The following is a 12,589-nucleotide window of genomic DNA, read 5'->3' on the forward strand; positions in this document are numbered from 1 at the left end:
AAACTAGAAGGATACACTATTAATACTTTGAGGACTTAAGTAGAACATTTTGAATTTTGGGATTGATTTAAAATCTAAATAATAATTTAGGGACTACTAATAAAATTAGCCCAATTAATTAATGAAATTGTAGCTTGTGATTGACAGTTTAATTATAAGTGGACGAATCAAATATAAATTCAGAGTTCAGACAACAATGAGGCTGAAGCCTTGAAACCATCCACCGTGGAAAGGGTGAGGGAGTGGTCAAAGAGGGAGGGCCACTCAAATTCCTAAACCCTAATAACCTAAAAAGCTTAATTGATCGATTGGCCCAAATTATTCGACGAAATGACCAGCCAATCGGTGTCTCTCCCGCCGGCATCCCGCCGGAATTCTTATAGAAGAGGTCCTTCTGCCCCTGAGAAGTCTCACACATCCGACAATGCCAAGCCGACTTCTCCTTCGTTAGTTTCCTTTACTTAGTATTGCTTTTCAATGTTCATTTTAACAAATGTTGTTTTAGTTAAGGTTCAAGCTCGTTCTTTGTCAGTTCTGTTGGTGGTGAGAGGACGGTGAAGAAGCTGAGGTTGTCCAAAGCTCTCACCATCCCGGAAGGAACCACTGTGTCGGAGGCTTGTAGGCGGATGGCAGCTCGTCGTATGGATGCAGTGTTGCTCACCGATGCCAATGGCTTGCTCTCTGGGATCATTACTGACAAGGTTTTTTATTTAGCATCTCTCGACTGTTTTATTCCTTCCATGTTCTTATTGTGTAGTGTGTAAAATTGCAAATTTATGTATGTATAATTTCCAGGACATTGCCACTAGAGTAATAGCAGAAGGGTTGAGGCCGGAGCAGACTGTGGTATCTAAGATAATGACATGTAGTCCAATTTTTGTAACGTCGGACTCTTTGGCCATCGAGGCACTTCAGAAGATGGTTCGAGGTGCTTGATTATGTTACTTTTTGCACTATAACCCTACTAAAACTGAATTCTATTTTTGTTTAGAAATAATTGGATATATCTTGGACAAAGAAAACCTATTCCAGCGTTGGTTTTGACGGCATTTGAAAGGAACTTTGGCACGTTTGTAAGGTTCAAACTCAATGGTAATTGATTTTCTTAGAAGAAATTTGAATAGAGAGAAAGGGACTTGCAAAAGACTTAGGGGGTTGATGGAGTGTTGGAAGAATATTATTGCTTTCTTTTAGTTCATGAAACTCATGTTAGCTAATTATCTGTGAGAAAGATGCGTGACAAAGCTAAGGTTTGGTGTTGAATTTAGATTCTCATGCAGGGTCTTCTATAAATGGTTTGACAGATTAGATCTGAAATTATCTATAATCATCAAACATTAGGCTTTGGGTTTAACCCTTGGACCAAGTGTATGAGTTTACATAGTGGGCTGAACTAAGGTGACTATTGGAATTTACTAAAAGTTTAGCTTAATTAAAAGTATGTTCTATAATCATCACACATTAGGTTTTGGGTTTAACCCTTGGACAAAATGTATGAGTTTACGTAGTGGGCTGAACCTAAGGTGGCCATTGGAATTTAGTAAAATTTTAGCTTAATTAAAAGTATGTTTTATGGTTTTATATAGTCCTCAATTATCAGTGTGGTTTTAAATAGTCCAATGTCATTTCTGGATTTTCCTTTGTCAAAAGCTATTGTACCATTTCTCTAAGCAATGGTGAAATTGCAAAGCGTTGACTTGATATATGCCAGAGCTGAACTAAGGTTGATCACAATAGCAGTACTTGTTTAAAACTTTAAATTCTATTGTACATGCATGTACTAAACCTAAGTAACTGGTTCTTTTGACAGGTAAATTCAGGCATCTTCCTGTTGTGGAAAATGGTGAAGTCATTGCCATGCTGGATATTACAAAATGCCTTTATGATGCTATCTCTAGAATGGAGAAGGCTGCCGAGCAAGGAAGTGCAATTGCTGCTGCAGTGGAAGGGGTTGAACGCCAGTGGGGAAGCAATGGTTAATTTTTCTTCTATACTAATGATCATAACATTCTAATGATTCAAGGCCACTGCATGCATATATGTGATAAGCTCTCGTTGTTGCCTTTGTTGTTCCAACAATATTCACCAATATAGACACTTACTGGCTCTTCTTCATAGCTGTAAATGCATGCAAACATGATCATTCATTCATTATTATTATCATCATTAATTTTTTTAATGGCATTTATAACATTCTAATGATTCAAGGCCATTGCATGCATATATTTGATAAGCTCTCGTTGTTACCTCTGTCGTTTCAACGATATTCACCAAAATAGACACTTGCTGTCTCATCTTTGTTGCTGTAAATGCATGCAAACATGATCATTTATTCTTTAGTATCATCATCATCAATTTTTTTACTGATGTATGTGTCAATGAAAATAGATCACTAGCATTATTTAATATCCTTGTGTGTGCTTACATATATCAACCTAAAGTTGGCACATGAAATGACAAGGATTACACTATTTCATGTTCTGCTTGAAAATTTGGTATCTGATCCAGTTAGTTTGATTCAGATAACCAACCTTTTCACCTGATACTATTATAGATTTTGATGCTTTAGTTTGTTGCTTTTTTTTCTCTGCATTAGATGTGAACGGGTACATTTTAAAAAAAAAAAGTTTGGCTCTTCTCAATATGATTTCCTGTTTTAATGTGCTTATTTTGTTGTTTTATGGACTAACTCTTGTGCTTTATTGCTTGGTGCATAGGTTGTTATACCTGCTAGTAGTTTCAATTTTTTGGCCATAAAGCATGGTTTTATATTTTTTAGCACATTACATTTTTCAGTATTTAAACTTTTTGTGTGTGCTGTTTTTTTAAATAGAAGTTAGTTACTAATGGTTGCATAATCACTAATAAATGCTCTACTTGGTGGCAAGATTCCAATTTATTGTCTAGCCTTAAACCCCAGTTGTGTGGTTGAGATTTGTAGTTGATTTAGGTTGCATTGGCATTGTGTTTGCAGTGCCAAAAGCTGATTTTTGCCAATCACAACCGCAAAACACTCTTAGGTTTTGCTCAAAGGTGCTTCTGCACCACGCTTCTTGAGCCAAATACTACAGGTGCTTTTGTGGTTGCTGAATGCACTTTTGAATAGAAATGACTCAACTTTGAAGTTTTCCTCGCCATTACATGTATATATTAAGAAGGTTCATATATAATATCAAAGTGCGTCTGCACAAACTTATATGTCTATTACATATCTTTTACTTGATGAGTGATCAAGGGTATAGATTAATGCTTGTACCATACAGATTGAAACCAGTTATTAGTTGTTTTGTTTGTCATGTTTTATTTCAGCACCATATGCCTTCATAGAAACTTTGAGGGAGCGGATGTTCAAGCCATCCTTGTCAACTATAATTTCTGAAAATCCGAAGTATTTTCTTCCATCTCAGTTGTCTAATGGCTTGTTATATACAAATACAATTTCCTAAATACCCTTGCTCGTTTTGTTATTGGTTTTACCTGTACTGGTATCTTCTTCCTTTTCCAGGGTTGCAATTGTTTCATCATCAGATCCTGTCCGTGTTGCTGCAAAAAAGATGCGGGAGTTGCGGGTTAATTCAGTTGTTATGATGACGGGGAACAAAATTCAGGGGATACTAACGTAACCTTTCTTATGAACTGATTAATATTAGCGTTTGAGATCTTTTGCACTGTAACATGTATTTGGTGTGGATTTAAAGGTCTCTTTCAATATTTTTGCAATTACTAACTTTACTACCCACTGCAGTTCAAAGGATATCCTTATGCGAGTTGTGGCACAAAATCTCTCCCCCGAGCTGACTATGGTGGAAAAGGTTCACTCATATACATTTGATTTGATGTGCATTTGTTTAAAAAATTGTGTATTTGAATAAAGTTTACAACTGAGTTTCAACTCTGCTTTATGCATAAATACATCAGCAATATAGTGAGCAATTATATGTCTGTAATTAGTATGCTTGACAATTTTCATGAATAGATTTTTATCTAAAAAGTACATCTTGATACCGTCTTTGGAAGTATACTATAAATTGTTAATTTGCATATAAATTGTATTTGTGGCCGTTGAAAGTTCATTTGCAGGCTTTCTAAATACCATTTTCAATTGATGTTTTGAGAATTGGTCACTGATTCTGTTTACTCATATACCTTTACTTTGGACAGTTACAGTGTTTATGTCGCATAGTTTATTATAAACTCTGCAGTGATACTTAAATTAAATTAAATTGGAAGTTTGGAACATGAACATGTTTGATTTCTTTTAAGTTTTACCTATTTCTCAATTGCATTATCTGATCTTGGAATAGAATGTGCAATTTTGTATCATGTATTCTTGACATTAGATGGCCCCAAGACATAACTTGCAATTTTTTAGCATAAATGGTTTCTGGTTATAAGCTTTTTTGTACTTTCATTTTGTATGAAGAAGACTTCTGATACTTCGTCATGACATTATCTTTCTTTATCACTCAGGTTATGACACCAAACCCTGAATGTGCAAAAGTGGAAACATCAATCCTTGACGCACTGCATATAATGCATGACGGGAAGTTTTTACATCTTCCTGTTCTAGACAAAGGTGAGTTTTTGTTCTTTCATACATTTTTATGATTACAATTTTTTCATGTTGATGTGTGTGGAAATGGCTGTTGTGCAGATGGAACTGTTGCTGCTTGTGTAGATGTTCTGCAGATTACTCATGCAGCAATTTCTATGGTATGTATTTTATGCATGTTTATATCTATCAAAATCCTTAGGTATTTCATGTATATGAATTGGATGTTTAGGCAATGGCTATTAGGCATAATGGGAAGATGAAGAACTTTGCTCAGCTCAATTCTTTTCACCCCAAGTGTCCAGAGTTGGAAATATTTTTGTCAATAGTTATAATTCTTGGGTCATTATATGTTCCGCGGTGGACTATATAGTTGACAAGATGAATTAAATTTCATTATAACAATTAAAAAAAAAGAGTTGGAAAGCAGTATTTCCATGTACATTATATTTTGTTGAAATCCTTAATATTTAAAATTTGCAAGTTTTGAAGGTAATTATGAAAACTACTTTTATTCTAACTTTTTCTTTTGTGTAAGTCCTAGTACTAACCTTCAAAACTTTTTGCCTGAACTTTCTCAGCCCTTTCTGAACCTCTTACTTATATCGATGGCTATATATAGATCAATACTTCTTGAGTTGTCGGGATACTTGTACATACAGAAACATATAGGTTAGTCCTTCTCAAGTTGTTGGATAAGGTCTTGACTCATTCCATTGCACTTGGCATGTCTACAGTTTTGTCCGACTGAACATAATTCACCAGTAACAAGCAAAAAGTTAAAAGACAAAGTTCCCTATAATATGGTTACAAATATACTGTGTAGTATTTTCTTATTTGAATCTGGCCGCTATTATTCCATAATTTGTTTAGCTTTCTTTATATTATCACACGAGGATGTCAAACAGCCCCCCCTAAATTAAATTTTTATTTCTGAAAATTTGATCTTTTGAAGGTTGAAAGTAGCTCTGGAGCTGTTAATGACATAGCAAGCACAATGATGCAAAAATTCTGGGATTCTGCCCTTTCTTTACAGCCGCCAGATGATTATGACACACAGAGGTAACTCATTCAGTCTCATTATGATCCCAACATGTTACACTGGGTAACTCATTCAGTCTCATTATGATCCCAACATGTTACACTGCAACCAACCTTACTGAATGTACATTTCAGTGAAATGTCTGCAATCTTGACATCAGAGGGGGCAGATGCTGGAAGGTTATCATCCTATCCTTCCCTTGGCCTTGGAAACTCATTTTGTTTCAAATTTGAGGATCATAAGGGTCGTGTACATCGATTCAATTTTGGTACGTAGCAATGTAGGTCAATATACTTGCTAAAGAATTTGACCTGAATATTATAAATAAATGCCATTTCATACCTATAAGCACCAATACACTGATTTCCTAATCCACACCTGGGCTTTATTATTGAAAAGAAAGATATCATCTGCAGCTGAATATGGTAGTAAGCATGTTTGCGGGCTTTGCTATTATCCTTTTTCCCATGATGTTTCATGCATGCAAAAATACCATATTTATATTTTTTTCTCCAGGTATTGAGAATTTAGACGAGCTTTCGTTAGCTGTTATGCAAAGAATTGGTTCTAGTAATGATCATAGTCATCCTCAGCTTCTGGTGAGTTGATTATTTGTTTATTTTGTACTTCACTTTCTGTGGTTTTATCAAATTTTATTGTTTGTACTCATTCCCTTTTTTTTCTCTCATTTTTATATAGTATGAAGATGATGAAGGTGATAAGGTTTTACTCATCACGGACAGTGATCTTATTGCTGCTGTTAACCATACTAGATCCCGAGGACTAAAGGTAACTCACTCTCTGTATTTGACTATTGGTTCTCTCCTGCTGGACCATCCTATTTTGTTTCTGCTGCTGGTTTCCTTGGTACTTTTTAATGAATATTTGCACAGATAAATTGCATTATTTTCATTGATTTTTCACTTTAAGAGGACAAGTTTATGGAGCCCAGCTTTAGGATTTAAGGTTTTCATAATTGAACTTGAATCTGTGAGCTGTAGTTCATTTCATTCGTATTGGATCTTTATTGTACTTGGTTGGTCATTGGCTAGTGTGATTTTCTATCTAACAAGGCTCAAGCTAGTTCTCAACTTGGGCTTTGAGATCAAACTCTTAAATCTTAACGAAGTAATGAAGGATAAAAAAAGGTGGAAAAAATTGTTGATATGAGAAATAAAGAGCCAAAATCGCTAAAGATTGTAGTTACTCCTAATATATTGTTCTAAATTTATTACTCACTGTTCCTGTCTTACAGGTTTTAAGATTGTATCTGGATTTTCCTGATTCCTCTCAGCAGATAACATCACAATCAAGTGTAACAGCCGCGGAAACTCGGTGGGCCTCTTTTCACACAGGCCTATTGGCGGGTGCCGTTGTCTTAACCAGCATTGGCGTGCTTGTGTACTTAAAGCGCTCAAAACTATGAGGTTGTGCCGATTTTATTTAGTAATCTGTCATACATCACTGCATTGATTATATAACTAGGGTAGGAAACATTGAACTTTTCAGACTAATCATGTTCGAATCATCGATTAAGTTGAAGGGGGTTTTTCTTTGAAGAAGAATAAGATCGACCCAAGAAATGGCTGGCCGATTGGAGCTGCTGTTGGTGTACGGTAGCAGGTTTGATACTTCAACTAATTTCAATCCATTATGATGTACAATTCATTTTTGTTTCACATGTAACTCACAATAGTAAACAGTCTGTATGAAAATGTAAGCATTTTGTATACTATTTTGACATGCATGGTTCTTTTAATGACTAAAGCTCAATGAAGGACTGCCCTTTACTAATTTTTTTTTTTTGTAGTTTTCATCTTAGCATTTTTATGAGCCGGAAAAGCTAGGTTAGGATGTGTTGTGATAAAAGCAGAGTAAATTGTTAGGTCAAATGTGGTTATACTCCCGTACCATCTCTAACCCAATAAAATCATGCCAGGTTAATATATGAAAAAGTCCTTTGACTGGTACAGTTTATTCAAATAAACCTCCATGTCTTTGATGCATACATGTAAATAGTTGGCATTTTATGAAAAAATGCATAAGTAAAAAAAGAAATATTATTTTATTTAGAAACATGTTACAGGTTTAGTGGTTATAATGTATTTATTAGGAATGTCTATCTAAACGATCAAGTGGATCTTATCACTAAATTTTCATCCTCCATACATAGATAAAAAAGAGACGAATTTTAACAATGAAACTTTGGTAGCCCTTACTTCAAATGATCTTTAAAATTAACTAGTAGGAATTTTTTGTGTTAAAACGAAATGTGATGCTAGCACTACTAATAAATTCAAACGTCGATTTTATTTAAAAAGATTTATTTATCGTCTACAAATGAAAAAATAGCAAATAAACGAAAATGAAGGCCACAAATTAATTCATAACTTGTGGCATTGTGTTTGGACGAAGGATAGAGTTTTCTTCTTAAGATCATGGAGAACCAACATATTCTGTTGTTGAATGTTGCCCAAGATCGATATACCATTTGAACGCCCCATTGCCAAGCAAATCAATCCCATATTCGAGTCAGCAATTACATAATTCTCTCCCGGTAAATCCAAATCTGCTCCATCGAAATGAAATATTAATTTCGGAACCTTTACTTCCGAAGCATCTGACGGCAAGATGAAGCAAAGCTCGAGCCCCGTTGAACCTGAATTGTCAACGGGAAGCTTCATTTGCTTGATGAATCTTTTGCTGAGCACATTGAAAACGCTTTCTTCAAGATACGTAATGGTGGTGCCGGAATCAATAATTAAGCCGCCACTGCCATCATCTTGGAATGCAAAAGTTGATTCGTTGAAAGGCAAACGAGTTCCTCCAACTGTAATTCCTTGGAGTGAAAGGTAGTAAAAAGATGGCTGCAATGGATTATGTATCAATGGTGTGGTCTTGATTGCACCCAATGTGCGATTCACACTTGCAATAGATCCCATCAAAAGTGTACTTTTTTGGGTCTCATCGAAGGGTGTTAGGCAATAAGAGAACTTGGGTTCCTTCAGTTGCGAAACTAGGGACAGTGGTCCACGCCCGAGCCCCACCAGGCCAGCACCTTGTGAAAATCCCTCCCCATCGTTTTCTTCTCCGCACCCAAATCCGATATTCGGAACGGAAACCTTGCCGAATGTGAATGTTTCAGTAGCCATCACCCCTTGTGTCGAGGAATAATCACCGTACGAATACACATACTCGCATCCATCACCGCATGTTTGTTCGGGTAGTGCCGCACAAAGGTGGCTAGAGCATGACAATTTAGAGAAGGTAGAAGACAATTTTGGATCGAAGATCGGGGTAGATTGTTTAAAACATTGAGAACAAGGCTTGCATTGAGTCCATATCAAATCACTACCGGTGTCCATGACCGCGGAGTAACTCTTCGGTGGTGTCCCAATAGATAAGTACATTAGAAACTCGCCGTTCCCCGCAGCAACAGGCGCCTTAACCACCGATGATGAACTGATGGCTGTCGAAAACATAACACTCAACCTCTGGAGCCTGCGTTGCCCACGCTTTATCCCACGTTGGATTCGTTCCCATTTGGTTAAATTCTTGCCCGAGTCAACGTGCTTGAGCATGACCCTGAACCCGTCTTCCACCTCATTCCGGCGCTCGAACCCTCGTCTCGACGTCGAAACAGCTGGCGAAACATACAAGGCAACTATTGCTAGTGCTAAAAATAAAACACAACACAAAGAATATAACGAAGCCATGGTAAAAGAAAAATTGTAAAAGGAGAAATGGGTGATGGGGTGAATTACAAAAGGTAATCAGTGAGATTAAGGTTATATAGAAATGAAGAGTGGAAATGGTCTTTACATAACACAGTTAAAACAAAGGAGTAGATGTAGGGAAATAGAAAAAGACTAGGAGAGAGCGTTGAAGAGAGACAATGTAGGCAATTTGACAAAGCGACACTCACCAACATGCACGGAGATTGAGATATCATCGTGATTAGAGCTGTCCAAGAGTTTAGTTACGAAATTTAATCCGATTTGATTTGAATTAAAATTTTAATAATAAAATTAATTGTTTTAAAATAATAATAATCATAAAATTATATGGAAATTAATGTAAATTTAAATATTTTATTATTATGGAATAATAACAAAATGAGATATTCTGTTACAAATTAAATTGAACGGACTTAAATAAATCATTTTAATTTTTTAAAGATAATTTGGAATCCAGAACAAGGATGTATATAGAGCTACAAATGAATGAATCAAGGTGGGATTGTAAAGCACAAAGGATTTGCTTCGACTCATATCGAGGAATTTGGCTAACCATATGTTATTGGCTGTTCTATTATAAAAAAAATTAATCCTTCTCAAAAAAATAAAAATTAATCCTTGGACGATTTTATTTATTGTTGCTAATTAATTTCTTATCAATATGTATACTAGACTTTTCTCCATCTATTTTTTTTTAATTTTTTTGTCAAATATATATTTCATTATATCATACTCAATGAAAAACGTAGTTAGATAATAAATATATTTATAAAAAAAACTGATATAATTAATAAAGTTTATTAAATAGTAAAAATATAAATATTAAAAATCAGAAGTTTAAATTTAAATTCTACAAATTTAAATTCATTTTGTCCCTTAGCGCAGTACATTTAAACTTGGATACAATTGGCCTTTCGTGTTCTATGTAAAAAAAAATTAATATAAGATATTAAATAGATATAAATTTTATCATTCGTAATTTTCATGTATAAGTTTTTAATCACAATATATGTATATGCCTTGAAGAAAATTTTGTTTTATTTTTTTTCTAATTTTCATCTAATTGTTCATTATTATGCTTCATATTGTTTGATTTTATAATGTAGTTGTTAAACTTGTACTATATTTGTAATAGTCAAATTTTCAAAAAAAATATTTATGTACTTTAATATGATATATAACACGATATGCAAGTTCTAATTTTATCTGATTGTATAGATGATATTTTGACTACATTTCAGTTTTCACAAACTACTCATGTCCATTACTGCACCATTACTTTTGTTTTATGTAAAACAAATAAAAGAAATTAACAAAATTATCTGGAAATATTCAGGGCCATACTGTAAATAGCTGCAGTCTTGTAGTCCTGTCTAAAGCCAGTTTAGCAATACCATCTGTTTCTAAGTTCTCTTATCTAGGAATATGTTCGAATTCCCAAATATATGTTTCCAACAAAAGTTGATGAATACGTCCGATTAGAGCTGAATGAGAAGTCTTTGAAGATGCTTCCTAAATTTCCTGAATAACCTCTAAGCTGTTTGTCTGAATCAATACTTTATCGTACCTTCTGCTCTGAATAAGAGACATGCCATCTAAAATACTTCAAAGCTCAACATTAGAGATTGTCCCAACCGTCTATTAAAACCAAGAATCAAATTCCTCTGCTGATCCTTGATAATAACCCCCGTGGCAGCATCACCAAAATCAATCTTAGCAGCTCCATCTAAGTTTAAAGGATCCAATTATCAATCCTACTTGGATTTGTGTGTGGTTTCGATCTTCTGGTATGATTTTCTTTGTGCATGGATTTGCACCATAAAGTCCAACTGTATGAGCATTTAATAATATCATCAACACTCCACAATGATCCCTAAAAAATGAAGATATTTCTATTTTTTCAGATTCACCAAGCTACTAACCCAAAGAAACACGGCCAGTCGATCTCCCTCATGAAAATACTTTGACTATTTCTCAAATTAGACTCAAGCCAATCATGTAAATCTCCTAAAAAGAATTGTTCTTACTTGTCCATAGGGATAACTTGTGACCAAACACCTTTAGCCACAGAACAGTCCTTGATAGCATGTAAAACATCCTCTGTGCAAAGCCCACAAATCGTACAACGCTCCTCAACCCCAATGACGCGTCTCACTCGTTCCACCTATGTTAGTAGTCTTTGTTTGAGGGCTAGCCAAATAAACATTCTAACCCTCTGAAGCCCCGAAAATTTTCATACTAGGTTCTAGACTTTCCCTCTTTGATCCCAAGAGTTCTCCGAAAGCATTTTGTAGGCACTCTTTATAGAAAAGGACCTGAACCACTCCTAATACAAGCAATTCTATCATAACCAACTGAAGAATCAGGCGAAGGAATACTCGCGATGCGTCTTATGATATCTTCTGACAGCCAAATCCTGAAAATATCCAAATTCCATATACCTTCCTCTGTAACCATATCCTTAAGCAGACAATCCAAATCAAGGTTTGCATGTGCAAGAATTAGATTAATTAAGGATCCAATTTCCAAAATCTAGTTATCCTTCCAACATTTAACTCTATCTTCATTGCCCACTGACCAAAAAATATTATCCCGAAATATGGTTCAGATCTTAGAAAGAGATTTCCACAAAAAAGACCCCCTACCACTAGCTAAGAATCGAAAATGCCTTCTTTAACCCCATAATTAGATCTAAGAACGCAAACCCACAGAGAACTAGTGTCAGTCACAAGATTGAACCCCAACTTCAACATGAAAGAATTATTTTGACCCCTCAATTGACGCAATCCAAAACCACCACAAGCTTTGGGTTGACATATCGTCTACTACACCATTACTTTAATTTATATTATATACTAGAAATCCTATCACACGCATATGCGTGTAGAAGCCACGAATTTAGAAGACAAATGTTTGTTAAAAATTAACACACAATAAATGATAAAACATATAATTTGAAACTAATTAATAATAACAAATGAAATATGTACATTATTAAAATACAAAAATTATATTAAATTATTTATCATGATATTGTCATCAATCTTGATTCAATATTAAGTTAACTTATCACACCAACTTAATCAAAAACATTATTAATATATACAATTGATGTAGATAATAAAATATGCATAATAAAATTAAAATGTATAAAATATTAAAATAAAACTTTAGTTAAATGATAAATTAAAAAATTTACTAGTACAATTGGAGAGAGTTCAAATCCCACAAGCATATTTTCATTGTTTTTTAAGTGAA

At 34.6% G+C, this 12,589-nt stretch overlaps 2 protein-coding genes across 6 annotated transcripts; one reads left to right on the forward strand and one right to left on the reverse strand.

The window, feature by feature from the left end:
• Positions 1 to 183: 183 nt before the first annotated feature.
• LOC107911693 (CBS domain-containing protein CBSCBSPB3) lies at positions 184 to 7,388 on the forward strand. Of its 5 annotated transcripts, none has more exons than XM_016839572.2 (15): positions 184 to 446; positions 533 to 701; positions 796 to 928; positions 1,811 to 1,975; positions 3,310 to 3,388; positions 3,506 to 3,619; positions 3,746 to 3,812; positions 4,471 to 4,576; positions 4,655 to 4,713; positions 5,508 to 5,614; positions 5,729 to 5,862; positions 6,111 to 6,193; positions 6,294 to 6,383; positions 6,850 to 7,021; positions 7,104 to 7,388. In XM_016839572.2, the coding sequence occupies exons 1-14, from the start codon at positions 331 to 333 to the stop codon at positions 7,018 to 7,020; spliced, it is 1,593 nt and encodes a 530-aa protein (XP_016695061.2). In that variant the 5' UTR covers positions 184 to 330; the 3' UTR covers position 7,021; positions 7,104 to 7,388. The 5 variants fall into 5 exon arrangements, with proteins under 5 accessions (XP_016695061.2, XP_016695062.2, XP_040961609.1 ...); XM_016839573.2 differs by having other exon boundaries at positions 7,132 to 7,388; XM_041105675.1 differs by having other exon boundaries at positions 6,889 to 7,021.
• A 497-nt stretch (positions 7,389 to 7,885) lies between these two features.
• LOC107911225 (aspartic proteinase nepenthesin-1) lies at positions 7,886 to 9,359 on the reverse strand. Its single transcript, XM_016839101.2, has one exon. The coding sequence runs from the start codon at positions 9,308 to 9,310 to the stop codon at positions 7,979 to 7,981; it is 1,332 nt and encodes a 443-aa protein (XP_016694590.1). The 5' UTR covers positions 9,311 to 9,359; the 3' UTR covers positions 7,886 to 7,978.
• Positions 9,360 to 12,589: the final 3,230 nt, after the last annotated feature.

This window comes from Gossypium hirsutum, chromosome D11 (assembly GCF_007990345.1).
Source record: "Gossypium hirsutum isolate 1008001.06 chromosome D11, Gossypium_hirsutum_v2.1, whole genome shotgun sequence".
Lineage (NCBI taxonomy): Eukaryota > Viridiplantae > Streptophyta > Magnoliopsida > Malvales > Malvaceae > Gossypium > Gossypium hirsutum.